The 17,571-nt window shown below is 54.1% G+C and overlaps 1 protein-coding gene across 1 annotated transcript in view; it reads left to right on the top strand.

Moving 5' to 3' along the window:
- The window catches only part of LOC100394907 (breakpoint cluster region protein-like), a 97,991-nt gene extending 94,733 nt beyond the window's left edge, over nucleotides 1–3,258 (top strand). Inside the window, exon 13 of the mRNA XM_078335111.1 lies at nucleotides 614–3,258. Within this exon, the coding sequence (XP_078191237.1) occupies nucleotides 614–1,044 (431 nt within the window). The 3' untranslated portion in view covers nucleotides 1,045–3,258. The remainder of the gene's footprint in view (nucleotides 1–613) is intronic.
- Nucleotides 3,259–17,571: the final 14,313 nt, after the last annotated feature.

Genomic DNA, 17,571 nt, shown 5'->3' with positions numbered 1-17,571 from the left:
TGTTGGGACTAATGGACTTTGGTTTGGAGGGAAGAGGTGTGCTTGTTAGGGCCTCTTGTCTCCTCCCAGGAGTGGATGAGATGGGTTAGGAGCGGTTTTTCCCTGAGTGGCTACTGCTGGGTGGTTGAGGAGACACTCGGCTAATCACCTTCCTAGTCACAAGGGCTACAGTGGATGCTCCTCCGATGCTCCATGCCTTGATCCGGCCCCACTCCCATCCTCCCAGCCCTCCCTCCTCCAACTACTTGCTGGTTGGCACTTTGGGTCAAGCCGAGTTTTGCATTCACTGTTGCACATATGCTCAGTCACACACACAGCACATGCTATGCACACCTGTCCACACACACCCCATCCACGTCCATATCACCCCAACCCCCTCTGTGTCTTTGGAACATTATTACACTTTGGGTCCCTGGAACCCAACTGGACCCTGAGATCCCCAAGACAGAAATCATGATGGGTATGCTTTTGGCCCGTGACACTGGCTTGCCTTGTGCTGGGCAGATGGCAGCTACGCTGTCTCCGGGATGGTTGATTCTGAAGCAGAGTTAGCCTGTCACCTGCCTCCCTTTCCCGGCACAACAGACGCTTACCTCTTTGGTCTCTTGTACAGATGATGGGTCTCCGGGGCTCTATGGGTTTCTGAATGTCATCGTCCACTCAGCCACTGGATTTAAGCAGAGTTCAAGTAAGTACTGGTGTGGGGAGGAAGGTTGCACGGACCGAGCCAGGTTCTCCACCCAGGAAGGACTAATCGGCCAGGGTGTGGGGAAGCAGGGAGGTTGTTCAAATGACCACGGGACACCTTTGATCACTGGCTGCAGTGGAGCGTTGGTGCTGGTTGATGCCTTCTGCGTGTGGAATTGTTTTTCCCAGAGTGGCCTCTGCCGTCTCCCAAGCCTGTCTCAGATCCTGGGAGCCGGTGAGCTGACCCTTGCAGGTGGATTGTGTGATCGCAGGGGTTTGACAAGGAGTTTGACAGGCAGTAGCTGGAATGCCCAGGAGTCTTGGGTCCAAGCCAGGAGGGCAGTCGGCAAACAGTAAACCTTCACCCCACAGCAGAGCAGATTTGGCTGCTCTGTCAAGCTGGATGAATAATACTCTTTTTTCTTTTATTTTCTGAGACGAGGTCTCATCCTGTCACCCAGGCTGGAGTGCAACATTGCTATATCGGCTCACTGCAACCTCCACCTCCCAGGTTCAAGCAGTTCTGCCTCAGCCTGCCAAGTAGCTGGGATTACAGGCACGTGCCACCACACCTGGCTGATGGTTTGTATCTTTAGTAGAGATGGGGACCATGCTGGCCAGGCTTGGTCTTGAACTCCTGACCTTGTGGTCTGCCAGCCTTGGCCTCCCAAAGTGCTGGACTTACAGGCATGAGCCATTGTGCCCGGCCCCCAATACTCTTTTTTACCTTGCCCTCTAAGTGGCGTTCTCCCCCAGCTGCTGGAGCCGTCAGAACGGTGAAGACTAGGTAACACATCAGTTGCACTATATAAGTTTCTAGAAGCCAGGAGTGGTGGTTTATGCCTGTAATCCCATCACTTTGGGAAGCCGAGGCAGGCAGATCACTTGAGCTCAGGAGTTTGAGACCAGCCTGACCCAACATGGTGAAATCCCGTGTCTACTAAAAATACAAAGATTAGCCAGGTGAGCTGGTGGGCACTTGTAATCCCAGCTACTTGAGAGGCTGAGACGGGATAATCACTTGAACCCACGAGGCGGAGATTATAGTGAGCCCAGATTGTGCCACTGCATTCCATCTTGGGTGACGGAGCAAGACTCCATCTCAAAAAAAAAAAAGTTTCTAGAAACAGCAAAATGTGGAGACAGAAAGCTTACCAGTGATCGTTGAGGGATGGGGTTGGGAGAAAGAACTTACTGCGGACGAACCCAAGGGGACTTTTTAGCTGAGAGCAGTGTCGTGAAAAGATTGGGGTGCTGTTTGCCCTGGTGTTTAAATTTGCTAAAAATCCTCAAACCCTACACTTGGAATGAATGAATTATATGACATGCAGATTACACCTCCATAGCATTGTAACATACATCAACTTTCCCCTGGACCCCGTCTCTGGCGGCCTCATAGACGCTGGTGTTTTCCTCATGGGCCTTCCTCCATCCCTGCCTCTCCTCCCGGGTCCTGTCTGTGAGCAGTGCAGGATGATACTATACGCTGCCCTGGGGTCCTGGGCTTATCTCTTTTTGCCTCCCTGTTACCTTTCTTTCTATCTCTTCAATGTCCCATGCACTCAGCCTTGCATCCCCAAAGGAAACCTATTATTCACGGCCCCCACACTTGTTCCTCTTATGTCCTGTTCCTTTGAGGGGCACCACCATTCACCCCGTGGCCACACCAGAAACTGCCATCCACTTTCCCTCTGTTAAATGCCGTTCTCCATCAGTGAGGTTTCTTGATCGTGTCTGGCTGCCTGGCCAGGCCCTGGCTGTGGTCTCCTCCCTGGTTGTAGCTCTGGATGTCACTGCAGAAAGGGTCCCCACCACGAGGCCTCTCCACCCCCCTTCTCGGGTGGTTTTTCTTTTTTCTGAGATAGAGTTTCGTTCTTACTGCCCAGGATGGAGTACAATGGCACTATCTCAACTCACTGCAACCTCCATCTCCTGGGTTCAGGTGATTCTCTTGCCTCAGCCTCCCGAGTAGCTGAGATTACAGACACGTGCCACCACACCCAGCTAATTTTGTATTTTTAGTAGAGATGGGGTTTCTCCCTGTTGGTCAGACTGGCCTTGAACTCCCAACTGCAGGTGATCCACCCGCCTTGGCCTCCCAAAGTGCTGGGATTACAGACGTCAGCCACTCAGGTGGTTTTTCTAAAATACAAACCCCACCCTGCCACTTACTGCCCACAGCCCAGCCCCGCTCTCCCCCAGCCTTGTCTCCCTCCCTTCTTCCTGCACCCCACGGCTTCCCCAGCACCAAGCTGCTTCCCGTGCCCCACAGTGGCCTGGGGTGCCCTTTGCCTTCGCTCTTTGCCCGGTAATACTTACAGCGGGCTCTGCTCTGGTTCTAGGAGCTTCCCACATCCCCCAGGATGGCTGGCCTCTGCCATGGTGTCTCTATGGCTCACATCCCCTGTGTAACGATGGCGTGTATGCCTCTCTGTCCCCACCACTGCAGGGCCCTTCTCATTGTAGGGGCTTTAGCTGTGGTTTGTGGACTGACTGCATGAATGAATGTTGTGGGAGGCCCCGTTTCCCAGCTGCACCCAGGGGAATTTTACAGATCAGGCAGGAGTATAGCATGAGGTGCTGGTGTTCATGCCAGAACCCCATTTGGTGTTTTATTTTTTTAAAGAAAGCTAAAACCTTTGTTTTTCTGGATTCCTCAAGTAACACCTGCTCTTATAGACCATGTGGGTGATGTGGAAAAGAGCTGCCACCTTCTCCATGTCCCTTTCTCCCACAGATCTGTACTGCACCCTGGAGGTGGATTCCTTTGTATATTTTGTGAATAAAGCAAAGATGCGCGTCTACAGGGACACAGCTGAGCCAAACTGGAACGAGGTGAGGGGCTGATTCCATAAGGGCCCAGCCTGCCAGCGGTCACGGGATGTTCCACTGGAGAGAATCTAAACCTTCCGGGGCTTCCTGAGGGCTTCCCCCAAAGGCAATGCTGCCGAATTTTAGGAATCTCTTGGAATTCAGGGCTATGAGGTGACACATCTAAGAGATTTTATCTCCGTGTTCCTAAGAATCTTACCCACCCCCGACATCAAAAGAAGCAGCCTATTTTGCCGGAGGTGTTTGGAAAGAGACTTGAAAGGGTTTTTTGTCTGCCTTTGTTATCACTTACGTTTACTTGGTAGTTTCCATAGTATTTTCAGGCAGAAGTTGGAATGAGCTCCCTCGACCCTCTTGGCTTCCGGAAGCCTGGGGCTCTGCGGGTAGGGCTGGGACAGGTACTGCAGGGTCTTGCCTACTTGTCTCAGGGTGTTGGGTTTGTATTGTGTGTTGCCGTGCGTTGGAGAGGGTTTTGGTTTGCATTGTGTTTCCTCCTTGGAGAGCTGCTTCGTGAGTCACTTAGCCATTTGGCCCTGCCCTTCTGGGAGTGGGGGAAAGACTGCAGAGAGACCGGTATTGACTAAGTCCCCAGATCCATAAGCGGTGCCATTTCCCAGCTTCTGCAGCAGCTGTGACCTCGACGATCTCATTCTTGATGGTGCAGGTAGAGACAGCTGGGCCTGCAGATAACTGCCTCCCACCCCGTCTCCTGCAGAGGAGGAGGCCTGGAGCCCCCAGGCTGCTTCGTCTACATGGGTCATGAGGCTGGTGGAGTGAACAGTGGGGCTGGAACACGGGTCTCCTTTCTCAGCATCCACTACTCTTTGATCAGTTTAGATATGTTGCTTGAATAGTATAAGGGCACAGGAGCTCAGTAAAATACCTAGTTGTTGTAGCTCTGGACATCCCTGAGAAAGGGCTTAGTGGCAGCATGATCATAGCATGAAAATAGACACACAGATTAATGGGACACACATATGAGAGAGCCCAGAAAGACAGCCACATATTCACAGCCAATTGATCTTCAACAGAGCCGACAGAAACACACTCAGAGGAAAGGATGCCCTCTTCAATGAATGGCACTGGGAGGGCTGGACAGCCGCATGCAGAAGAATGAAACTGGACCCCTATCTCTCACCATATACAAACATCACCTCCGGATACATCCAAGACTTGAATGTAAGATATGAAACTACAAAAATGTTAGAGGAAAACCAAGATAAAACTCTTGTGGACTTCACTCCAGGCAAGGAATCGATGAGGAAGACCTCAAAAGCCCGACCTAAAAAAGGATGAGCTGGAGGATGGCCCAGCAGACCCGTGTCCAGCAGAACCCTGGACAGCGCACGAGGAAGCCTTACAGGCCAGGTTCCTCCTTGCTGTGCCCACGTGGGCAGTGGGGTTGCCAGGGTCAGAAGCCGGCCCAGACTTGCACCCAAAGCCTGCCTTGTTTTGCAGTGGCACTGGGTCCCTGCCTTGCAATCGGGGGTGACTGCTTAAATGGTCCCCCAGAAATACGACAGAAAGGAAAGACAAAAGTGCCAGCCAATAGAATTGCTCCTTGTATTGCCTCTCCCGGTCACCATGTGGGTGCTCTGCCTGGTTGGGGGTCCCCTGGTGTTCAGGCCCCCTCAAACCCCCTTGCTGTGTGTGGTGCTCAGGGCCTTTCTCTTTGCCACTTTGCTGCTGAGGGATGCATTTCTGGAACTCAGAGCTGGGGCTGCCTCTCTGCTCCCCAGGCCCGTTTGTGTTGCAGAAACCACCAGTGTCGAGGGGGCTGGGCCCTGCTTTCAACATTTAGCAGAGCCACCTAGTTTTGGCAGAGGCACCGTGTGAGGAGGCAGCATGCACCTCACAGGCAGAGGCAGCGGATGCCTCGGGAAGGGACCCAGCTGAGCCGGCAGCCAGGCCCACTTGCTTCTGGCCGGGAGACCCAAGGTGCAAGTGGTAGGTAATGAGACCCCTGCAGCTGAGTGTGCTGTGGTGCCCTGGGCTGGCTGTCTTGGAGCAGATGAGGCTGGGGCTGCAGCTGGAGCTGCCAGATGGGAAGACAAAAGAGAGTGTTTCGAGGTGCGGGTTCCCTGCTGCTGCCCATGAAGGACCACAAGTTTGGGCTGGACTGTGGCTACTGCGGTAATAGGAAGTTTTGGTACTGGAGTGGGACCACAGACCCTTCATCCTGCTGGGCTGCTGGTGTCCTTTCCTGAGGGCGTGCTGTGCCTGAGGCGCATCAGATGGGCCTGAGGAGATTGGAGGAAGCTTACACTGGAGCCTGCAGGAGGCCCCAGAAAGAGAGGCTGGGAAAAGGGACTGTATCTAAGGGGGTAACCTCAGAGTCACTTGCTGCCTTGGGTGCCAGGTTAGCAGATGTGCTGGCTGCAGAACTGGAACCAGATCCAGATACAGCAATCTGCAGACCAGGAGAGAGAGGGTCAGTGGAAACAAGGGGTCCCTGTGTGAAGGGGACAGGGAAATGCACACACATTGGGGTTGGGGATTTCATCCTTTTGCTGCTGGGAGAGGCAGGAAAGGCAGACTGGGCACCTGCTGCAGCTGTGGCTGAGGCCCAGGGATGTGAGGGGCCTCTTTGCCCTCCACTCGGTGGGACCCCCATGAAGGGTTCCATGTAGAGGGGGTAAGGGCCCCTGCGGCAGCTGCAGCAGCAGAAGTGCCAGGCCTTGGGCTTCTCAGGCTGCAGTCCGCACGTGGAGCTGGGAAGGGGGCAGGAATCAGCGAGGTGACCTGGGCTGTGTCCCGGGGGTGTGAAGGGGTGTCAGGAAGGGGATCTTAGGAGAACAGGGGGCCTGATGAGCGGCGCTTCCTCCCAGACACAGCAGGTCTAGAGGGGTCCCCTGCAGCAGATGCTAGGAGGGACAGGTGGCCCAGGTACTGTTGGGACTTGTGAGTCTGCTGATGTGCATCCATGCTGGGTGTTTCAGGGACAACAGACGGACAAGAAGTCCCTGTTGCAGGTGAGGACAAAGCTTATGAAGGCTGTGAGGCTCTACAGTCCCATATGGCCTTGACCTCACCCTGCAGTGCACTATTAATGCCCCAGAGTGTCGCCTCCTTCTCCAGGTCTTGGTCTTCAGCAGTGATCCGGAACCCCAGCTGTAAGGGAGGGGGCAGCATCAGAGGCTCCCCTCCGCTGCATGGCAGCAGAGGATACTTCTTTCTACGAGGCCTAGACTTTTGAGATGTTGGGGAGCCATTCCTGGTGGCCAGTTTCTCCCCTGGTAGTGCATCTGCTGCCTTTTCACGCTGAGTGTGAATGACAGCCTGAGAGTTGAGCTCACTCACTGTCTCTGAGGAACTGAGGGTCACATGGCAGTGGGATGAGGTAGTGTCCGGGCTGATTCCAATTGTCCGGGCACTTGTAGGATGACCTGCCACTCGACCCAGGGGCAGGAGCAGGGAGGAGATCCCACAAGCAAAGTGACCTGCGGGATAGGGAGAGCAGGGTCCCGGCAACTGAGCCCTTCTGGTAGGTTTTTGGCACTCGGGCTGGGACAGGGATAAGGGGCACAGAGTGCCCAGGTAGCCCCTTCTGGGAACAGTGGGGTAGTTTCAGATGCTTCAAATCTCGAGAGCTAGGCTCTGAGGGTCATCTTTTAGCTGGCAACTCGGCATGGCAGTGGGATGAGGCTGGCCCCCTCCTCCTCTTTGGCCCCGGGAAGCCTCTTGTGCTGTAGGAGCTGGAAATGGCCGTTTTTTGGGGGGCCAGGGCTCATCCCAGAAGGCAGGGATTTCTGGTCATATGTGACTTCTGACATGGTCACATGGCAGTGGGTTGAGGCTGGCCCTCTCCTCCTCTTTAGCCACGGGAAGCCTCCCGTTCAGGTGTAGGAGCTGGAAATGGAATTTCTTTGGGGCAGGGGCTCCTCCTGCAAGTCTGGGATCTCTGTTCATATTTAATTTCTGAGCTCTGGGCATGGAGGTCTCTCTGCAGAGGCCCAGGCCTGGGCACTTGGGCTGGGACAGGTATAAGGGGCACAGAGTGCCCAGGTAGCCCCTTCTGTGAACAGTGGGGTACTTTCGGATGCTTCAACTCTGGAGAGCTAGGCTCTGAGCGTCGTCTTCTAGCTGCCAACTCGGCATGGCAGTGGGATGAGGCTGCCCCCTCCTTTTCTGGAGCCACTGGAAGCTGCAAATGGCATTTCTTTGGGGGCAGGGGCTCATCCTGCAAGTCTGGGATCTCTGTTCATATCTAACTTCTGAGCTCTGGCCATGGAGGTCTCTCTGCAGAGGCCTGGGCCTGGTCACTAAGAGCAAGGGGTGTCCATTATCTTGTAGGGGCCTGAATGCAGACTGTGCATCCCTGGTGCCTTTGGGGCCCCTCTTTTTATCATCAGGATTCTCTTGGATTCGGTTCCTTGTCCTGCTCAGGCATCTCTGCCTCACTCTCCCTTTGGGCTCTCAACACGATCTCCTCTGGACAGGAGTTTGGGCCACAGCTGGGTGTTATGGGCCCCAAAGGGGTGACTCCCTGCTTCTGGGTCCCACAGAGAGTTTCTATCTGGAATTGGAAGCTTGCTGTGGTACCTGTGCATCCAAATTGAAGGCAGAGGCAGGATCGCTGGAAAACCTTCTTGATCTTGTTTTGACACAGTGTGATTCCAAGTGTCAGGGCACTTGTAGGATGACCTGCCACTCCACCCAGGGGCAGGAGCAAAGAGGGGTTCCCACAAGCAAAGTGAATGGAGGGATGGGGAGAGCAGGGTCCAGGCAACTGAGCCCTACTGGTACGTTTTTGGCATTCGGGCTGGGACAGGGATAAGGGGCAGAGTGCCCAGGTAGCCCCTTCTGTGAACAGTGGGGTACTTTCAGATGCTTCATATCTCGAGATCTAGGCTCTGAGCGTCGTCTTCTAGCTGCCATCTCGGCATGGCAGTGGGATGGGGCTGGCCCCCTCCTCCTCCTTAGCCATGGGAAGGCTCCCGTGGAGCTGTAGGAGCTGGAAAGGCCATTTTTTTTTTTTTTTTTTTTCGCCACGGCTCATTTCAGAAGGCTGGGATTTCTTGTCTTATGTGACTTCTGACATGGTCACATGGCTTTGGGATGAGGCTGGCCCCCTTCTTTTCTTTATTCATGGAAACCTCCCGTGGAGCTGTAGGAGCTGGAAATGGAGTTTTTTGGGGGGTCAGGGCTCATCCCAGAAGGCTGGGACTTTTTGTCCTATGTGACTTCTGACATGGTCACATGGCAGTGGGTTGAGGCCGGCCCCCTCCTCCTCTTTAGCCACAGGAAGGTTCTTGTGGAGCCGCAGGAGCTGGAAATGGCATTTCTTGTTGGGCTGGGGCTCATCCCAGAAGGGTGGGATTCCTTTTCTTATGTGACTTCTGACATGGTCACATGGCTGTGGGATGAGGCTGGCCCCCTCCTCCTCTGTATGCAAGGGAAGCCTCCCGTGGAGCTGTAGGAGCTGGAAATGGTGTGTTTCTTTTTTTGGGGGGCCAGGGCTCATACCAGAAGTCTGGTATTTCTTGTCATATGTGACTTCTATCATGGTCACATGGCAGTGGGTTGAGACTTGCCTTCTCCTCTTTAGCCACGGGAAGCCTCCCATGGAGCTGTAGGAGCTGGAAATGGCATGTCTTTCTGGGGCCAAGGCTCATCCCAGAAGGCTGGGATTTCTTGTCTTATGTGACTTCTGACATGGTCACATGGCTGTTTGATGAAGAGGATGCATCTTCCCAGAGGAGGAAAGTGGGATCGCACTCAGGAAAGTGTGTGGGGTCCCAGGATGATGCCAGCACCCAGCGCGGCTCTGTCCGGCAACCTCTCCCAAGGTCGGAGGAGTGGGTGTCCCCTGTGTGTGGATGGGCAGCTCCTGCTGAGCCCGCAGCACCTCGGGGAGCCTGACAGCAGGGTTGTGTGCCTCACACTTCTCTGCTCGTGGACCTGGCGAGTCTGGGAGCAGAAAACAGAGCCACAGGAAGGTTTTCTGTCTGCATCTGTGTGTGGTGTGGATTTAGTTGTGCTTTTTTCTTGCTGGGAGGGCACAGCCACCGTTTGCAAGAAGAGTTGCCCTGCTGGGTGGGGAAGACAGAACAGGAGCCTCTCTGCCCTCTGTACCTTTCTGGGCCCAGTGGGCTCCCCTGTCCTGGCTTCCATCTCTGTCTGTCTCTGCGACCCTCCAGCCCTGCAAGGGAACACGTGGCTTAGAAAAGCTAAATCCAGCACTGGCCTCTGTCTCCTCTGGTCTCATGATGTGCATCTGCCGCCTTGAAACTGGAAAGCAATCTATCGATGTCTGTGCCAATTTTCGTTTCCCACCTACCTGCATCCCCATGCGACTTTTATTTATGTACGATGTGTGCTGTCTAATGATGGGATGACCACACTTTCCATGTTCTAAAAAGGATCCTCCCCCACTGGGTTCCAGGAATGATAATGGCTTTAGGACTTGAGGTGTGTCACTTACCTGCCTTCTGGCTCAAAAGCCTGTGCAGAGGCAAAGCTGGTACGGGGCTGGGAAATGCAGCGTTCTCCAGGACGGGACCCAGCTCTCCCCCTGCAACGCAGACAGAGGCCTGGGTGCCAGTGTGACCTCCCACAAGGCATGGCTGCCAGACTCCCTGACCAGAAGTGATGCTTTTTTGCATCAGGCCCTGGGTTTGAAGCAGCCTCGCTTTCTCTCTGTAAGTGGCTGGTGTCTTAGCAGCAGCAATATGAGCTCAGCCACCTGCACAGCACCGTGGGGGAAAGAACTGCCTTTCATTAAAGTTCTCTGACACCACTTGCATTCTTGTTGATTTCATTATTAGCACTGCTGGGTGGAACCCCTGAGCCAGTGGGGTGGGGGCTGGAAAACGCAGGTGCAGTGATGGGCTGGGTGCCCAGGAGGCCTCAGTGCTCAATCAGGCCAAGGTGGCCAAGCACACGCCACAGGGAAGGCAGGCCTGGGGGGTGTGGATGAGCACAGGCAGGTGCCGGCTGGACAGTGTTAGGACACTGGAGCAGCAGCAGTAACTCCACTGAGTCGGGCAGTGTGATTAGGGCAGGGACCACTGTTGTTTTGCTGGAGAGAGACGATCCCCCCTTGGGAGAGGCTTTTCTGCCCCTGCAGGTGGATCCGGGACAGACCGCTGCCAGGATGACCTGGCTGATGCTCCTTTGCTGTACTGGGCCCCGGGACAGGGAGGACTCCCGCCACACACAGCCTGGGCCCGGGTTCTTACCTGCGGCCACTACTCTGGTACGAGCCCCTGGTCTTGGGTGGTTTCTGCTTGGTCTGGGGTTTGGTGGTTTGGTGTTGCTGCTGAGTCCAGCCTTTCCACCACCTGTGCGTGGGCCCTGGGTATTCTCAGCCGCCTATCGTCTTGCCCTCAGAAGCCTGTCCAGCTTACAGGAGAGCTGCCATGGGCTGGAGATGGGCGTGCAGCCTGGGTCCTACTTGGGTGAGTGCAGCTTGAGGAGACCTGGCCACGTCTACTGTGCCACAGGTTTACCCTCAGCACTGTCCACATCAGCTGTCAGCCTGAGCCTCCCCAGGTGAGCAAGGCTCACACGGCAAAGCCTACCATGGCCAATGGGGTTGCTGAGCCCAGCCAGGACCTTTCTCAGTCTCCCAGGAGGTGACTCTGTTCCTGAGCTGCCTGGTCAGCTCTCTCGGGGTGAGAGGGGCTTGTCACACAGGCCCCTGCCTGCAATGTGACCCTTCTCAGCTTCTCTCCACAGCCCTGTTTAATAGTGTCACCAACACCAGGGAGCAGGACCATTCATTTCGCCCCAAATCTGAGTTCATTCCACCTTTAAGAGACTTCCTCATCCAATCTCTCTACTTGATAGCTGAGGAAACCAAGGCACACAGAGCACCCCCAGCTCACTTGGGGTCTCAGAGCTGATCTATGAGCAGAGGCTGAGATCCTGGAATCTTGTTCTCCAGCCTCCCCGAAAGCTCACTCCCTTTCTGCTGGACAAGATGGGACCTGCCCTCGACCAGCAGCCCTGGCCTGTACATTGCTGTGCTCATGCAGGCACTCAGACCGAGATATCCAGGCAGCATGTATTTTACCCTTTTTTTTTTTTTGAAATGGCGTCTCACCCTGTCACCGAGGCTCTAGTGCAATGACACAACCTTGGCTCACTGCAACCTCTGCCTACCGGGTTAAACTGATTCTCCTGCCTCAGCTTTCAAGTAGCTGGGACTACAGGCTCACGCCATCACACCTGGCTAATTTTTGTGTTTTTAGTAGAGATGAGGTTTCCTTATGTTGCCAGGGTGGTGTCGAACTCCTGACCTCAGGTGATCTGCCTGCCCTGGCCTCCCAATGTGATGGGATTACAGGCATGAGCCACTGCATCATTTAAACCTAGTGAGAGACCAGGCACAGTGGCCCACACCTATAATCTTCGTACTCTGAGAGGACAAGGCAGACAGATCACCTGAGGTCAGGAGTTTGAGACCAGCCTGACCAATATGGTGAAACCCCATCTCTAGAAAAAATTGTCCCTGCATGGTGTCACACCTGTAGTCCCAGTTACTCAGGAGGCTGAAGCATGAGAATCACTTGAACCCCAGAGGCAGAGACTGCAGTGAGCTGAAATGGTGCCACTGCGCTCCAGCCTAAGTGACCAAGGGAGACCCTGTCTCTAAACAAATAAACAAATGTGGCCAGGGGTGGTGGCTCACCCATGTAATCCCAACACTTTGGGAGGCCAAGGAGGGTGGATCACAAGGTCAGGAGTTCAAGACCAGCCTGGCCAAGATAATGAAACCCCATGACTACTAAAAATACAAAAATTGGCTACATACAGTGGCAGGTGCCCGTAACCCCAGCTGCTCAGGATGCTGAGGCAGGAGAATCACTTGAACCGAGGAGGCGGAGGTTGCAGTGAGTCTAGAATGCAGCACTGCACTCTAGCCTGGCCCACTGAGCAAGACTCCCTAACAAATAAATGAATTAATTAATGTACACCTGTAATCCCAGCACTTTGGGAGGCTGAGGCAAATATATCACCTGAGGTCAGGAGTTCAAGACCAACCTGACCAATATAGCAAAACCAGGTCTCTACTAAGAATATAAAAATTAGCTGGGAGTTGTGGCGTGTGCCTACAGTCCCAGAAACTCGGGAGGCTGAGACAGGAGAATTACTTGAACCCAGGAGCGGAGCTTGCATTGAGCCGAGATCCCGCCACTATGCTTCAGCCTGGGTGACAGAGTGAGACTCTGTCTCAAAAAAATACATAAATGTCAAACAACCATCTATGTCTGAAGCCCTGGTAAAAAAATAAATAAATAAATAAAGGCAGATTGCAGAGTCGTGTAGTGGAAGCGTGCTGGTCCTATCCATGTGGTGAAGGCAGAGTTTATACAGAAGCCTCACAAGAACTTTTATATCCAGCCCTGAAAGAAAGCCGTGATTGCCTCCATAGAAACAGTACATGAACTAATGCACAGGCTCTCCCAGACAGCTCTGGAAAGATCAACAGAAAACGGAATGACACGCTCAGCCCTTGAGGCCAAAATGCCCTTCCCCAGAGCAGATGCCACAAGACGGGGAGGAGGATCAGGTTGGAGGTCACTTCTGGGAGGGAGCACGGTCACACCCGGGGCAGGGGTGTAAGAGCTTGGGCGTTCTCACTGGAAGAGAGCTGGTCCCCGATAGCCAGCTGACAGGCAGAGCCTTGCATAACCCAAGTCATGGAAACAAGGACATCAAATTATCTTTGTCTGATGAAGATGTGATCCTGGATTTAGAAACATGTAAAGGCTCCACCAGAAAACTCCTAGACTTGATAAGTAAATACAGTTATTAGCAGGATAAAGAATCAACATAGAAAAATCAGCATTTCTATACACCAATAATGGTCTAACTGGGAAAGAAATTAAAAAGGCAATCCCCATTTACAATAGCAGCAAAATGAAAAACGTTATGCCACAGAATGAATTCTATCGAGGGGGTATGAGATTTCTACAAGGAAAACTACAAAACACTGATGAAAAAGTTTAAGAGGACACAAAGAAATGGGCAATCATCCCGTGCTCATGGATGGAAGGAATTCATAGCATTAAAATGACCATACTGCCCAAAGCAGTCTAGAGATTGAATACAACCCCTACCAAAATACCAACGTCATCACTCACAGAACTGGGAAATTCTACAATTCATATGGAACCAAAAGAGCTCAAAGAGCCAAAGTCATCCTCAGCAAATAGAAAAAGAAACTAGAGGCATCCCATTTTACTACAAATTAGAACAACAAAAATTTTGACAAGTGTGTGGTAAGTAAAACAGCATGATCATAGCATGAAAATAGACACATAGATCAATGGGACAGACACATGAGAGAGCCCAGAAAGACAGCCACATATTCACAGCCAATTGATCTTCAACAGAGCCGACAGAAACACTCAGAGGAAAGGACGCCCTCTTCAATGAATGGCACTGGGAGGGCTGGATAGCCGCATGCAGAAGAATGAAACTGGACCCCTATCTCTCACCATATACAAACATCACCTCCGGATACATCCAAGACTTGAATGTAAGATATGAAACTACAAAAATGTTAGAGGAAAACCAAGATAAAACTCTTGTGGACTTCACTCCAGGCAAGGAATCGATGAGGAAGACCTCAAAAGCCCGACCTAAAAAAGGATGAGCTGGAGGATGGCCCAGCAGACCCGTGTCCAGCAGAACCCTGGACAGCGCACGAGGAAGCCTTACAGGCCAGGTTCCTCCTTGCTGTGCCCACGTGGGCAGTGGGGTTGCCAGGGTCAGAAGCCGGCCCAGACTTGCACCCAAAGCCTGCCTTGTTTTGCAGTGGCACTGGGTCCCTGCCTTGCAATCGGGGGTGACTGCTTAAATGGTCCCCCAGAAATACGACAGAAAGGAAAGACAAAAGTGCCAGCCAATAGACTTGCTCCTTGTATTGCCTCTCCCAGTCACCATGTGGGTGCTCTGCCTGGTTGGGGGTCCCCTGGTGTTCAGGCCCCCTCAAACCCCCTTGCTGTGTGTGGTGCTCAGGGCCTTTCTCTTTGCCACTTTGCTGCTGAGGGATGCATTTCTCAGAGCTGGGGCTGCCTCTCTGCTCCCCAGGCCCGTTTGTGTTGCAGAAACCACCAGTGTCGAGGGGGCTGGGCCCTGCTTTCAACATTTAGCAGAGCCACCTAATTTTGGCAGAGGCACCGTGTGAGGAGGCAGCATGCACCTCACAGGCAGAGGCAGCGGATGCCTCGGGAAGGGACCCAGCTGAGCCGGCAGCCAGGCCCACTTGCTTCTGGCCAGGAGACCCAAGGTGCAAGTGGTAGGTAATAAGACCCCTGCAGCTGAGTGTGCTGTGGTGCTCTGGGCTGGCTGTCTTGGAGCAGATGAGGCTGGGGCTGCAGCTGGAGCTGCCAGATGGGAAGACAAAAGAGAGTGCTTCGAGGTGCGGGTTCCCTGCTGCTGCCCATGAAGGACCACAAGTTTGGGCTGGACTGTGGCTACTGCGGTAACAGGAAGTTTTGGTACTGGAGTGGGACCACAGACCCTTCATCCTGCTGGGCTGCTGGTGTCCTTTCCTGAGGGCGTGCTGTGCCTGAGGCGCATCAGATGGGCCTGAGGAGATTGGAGGAAGCTTACACTGGAGCCTGCAGGAGGCCCCAGAAAGAGAGGCTGGGAAAAGGGACTGTATCTAAGGGGGTAACCTCAGAGTCACTTGCTGCCTTGGGTGCCAGGTTAGCAGATGTGCTGGCTGCAGAACTGGAACCAGATCCAGATACAGCAATCTGCAGACCAGGAGAGAGAGGGTCAGTGGAAACAAGGGGTCCCTGTGTGAAGGGGACAGGGAAATGCACACACATTGGGGTTGGGGATTTCATCCTTTTGCTGCTGGGAGAGGCAGGAAAGGCAGACTGGGCACCTGCTGCAGCTGTGGCTGAGGCCCAGGGATGTGAGGGGCCTCTTTGCCCTCCACTCGGTGGGACCCCCCATGAAGGGTTCCATGTAGAGGGGGTAAGGGCCCCTGCGGCAGCTGCAGCAGCAGAAGTGCCAGGCCTTGGGCTTCTCAGGCTGCAGTCCGCACGTGGAGCTGGGAAGGGGGCAGGAATCAGCGAGGTGACCTGGGCTGTGTCCCGGGATTGTGAAGAGGTGTCAGGAAGGGGATCTTAGGAGAACAGGGGGCCTGATGAGCGGCGCTTCCTCCCAGACACAGCAGGTCTAGAGGGGTCCCCTGCAGCAGATGCTAGGAGGGACAGGTGGCCCAGGTACTGTTGGGACTTGTGAGTCTGCTGATGTGCATCCATGCTGGGTACTTTAGGGACAGCAGGTGGAGAAGACCCTGTTGCAGGTGAGGACAAAGCTTGTGAAGGCTGTGAGGCTCTACAGTCCCGGATGGCCTTGACTTCACCCTGCAGTGCACTATTAATGCACTGGATCCCTGCCTCCTTCTCCAGGTCCATGTCTTCAGCAGTGACCCGGTAACCCAGCTGTAAGGGAGGTGGCAGCATCAGAGGCTCCCTTTGCCTGCGTGGCAGCAGAGGAAACTTTCTTCTATGAGGCCTAGACTCCTGAGATGTGGGGGAGCCATTCCTGGGGTCCAGTTTCCCTGGTGGTGCATCTGCTGCCTTTTCACCCTGGGCGTGAATGACAGCCTGAGAGACAGCCTGTGAGTTGTCCTCACTCACTGACTGTGAGGAACTGAGGGTCACATGGCAGTCGGATGAGTCTGGCCCCCTTCTCCTCTTTAGCCATGGGAAGCCTCCCATGGAGCTGTAGGAGCTGGAAATGGCATTTCTTTTGCGGCAGGGGCTTATCCTGCAAGGCTGGGATCTCTGGTCATATCCGCCTTCTGACCTCTGGGCATGGAGGTCTGTCTGCAGAGGCACGGGCCCGGGCACTAAGGGCAAGGGGTCTCCATTATCCTGTAAGGGCCTAAATGCAGACTGTGCATCCCTGGTCCCCTCGGGGCCCCTACAGTCCTAGATGGCCTTGGCTTCACCCCGCAGTGCATTATTAATGCACCGGAGCGCTGCCTCCTTCTCCAGGTCCAGGTCTTCAGCAGTGACCAGGAACCCCAGCTCTAAGGGAGGTGGCAGCATCAGAGGTTCCCCTCACCTCCGTGGCAGCAGAGGAAACTTTCTTCTACAAGGCCTAGACTCCTGATATGTGGGGGAGCCATTCCTGGGGGCCAGTTTCTCCCCTGGTGGTGCATCTGCTGCCTTTTCACCCTGGGTATGAATGACAGCCTGAGAGACAGCCTGAGAGTTGTCCTCACTCACTGTCTTTGAGGAACTGAGGGTCACATGGCAGTGGGATGAGGCTGGCCCTCTCCTCCTCTTTAGCCACGGGAAGCCTCCTGTGCAGCTGTAGGAGCTGGAAATGGCATTTCTTTTGTGGCAGGGGCTCATCCTGCAAGGCTGGGATCTCTGTTCATGTCTGACATCTGACCTCTGGGCATGGAGGTCTCTCTGCAGAGGCCTGGGCCTGGGCACTAAGGGCAAGGGGTCTCCATTATCCCGTACAGGCCTAAATGCAGACCATGCATCCCTGGTGCCCTCGGGACCCCTTTTTTTCACCATCCAGACTCTCTTGGACTCTGGGGTCCTTGTCCTGATCAGGCATCACTGCCTCACTCTACCTGTGGGCTCTCAACACGATCTCCTCTGGACAGGAGTCTGGGCCTCAGCTGGGTGTTGTAGGCCCCAAAGGGGTGACTCCCTGCTTCTGGGACCCACAGAGAGTTTTTGTGTGGAATTGGAAGCTTGCTGTGGTACCTGTGCATCCAAATTGAAGGCAGAGGCAGAATCACTGGAAAACCTTCTTGAAGTTGTTTTGACACAGCAAGGAGGAGATCCCACAAGCAAGGTGAACGGAGGGATGGGGAGAGCGGGCTCAAGGCAACTGAGCCCTACTGGCAGGCCCTCGGCACTCAGGCCGGGACAGGGATAAGGGGCACAGAGTGCCCAGCTAGCCCCTTCTAGGAGCAGTGGGGAACTTTCAGATGCTTGAACTCTCGAGAGCTGGGCTCTGAGCGTCGTCTTCTAGCTGCCAACTCGGCTAAAGACTAAGCTAGCAGTTTCTCCTGTTGCCGGGCAACGCATCTTTCAAACCTGCGCGAGTGGGGGC

This window comes from Callithrix jacchus, chromosome 1, assembly GCF_049354715.1.
Source record: "Callithrix jacchus isolate 240 chromosome 1, calJac240_pri, whole genome shotgun sequence".
Classification (NCBI taxonomy): Eukaryota; Metazoa; Chordata; class Mammalia; order Primates; family Cebidae; genus Callithrix; species Callithrix jacchus.
This window is presented reverse-complemented; position numbering and strand designations above follow the sequence as displayed.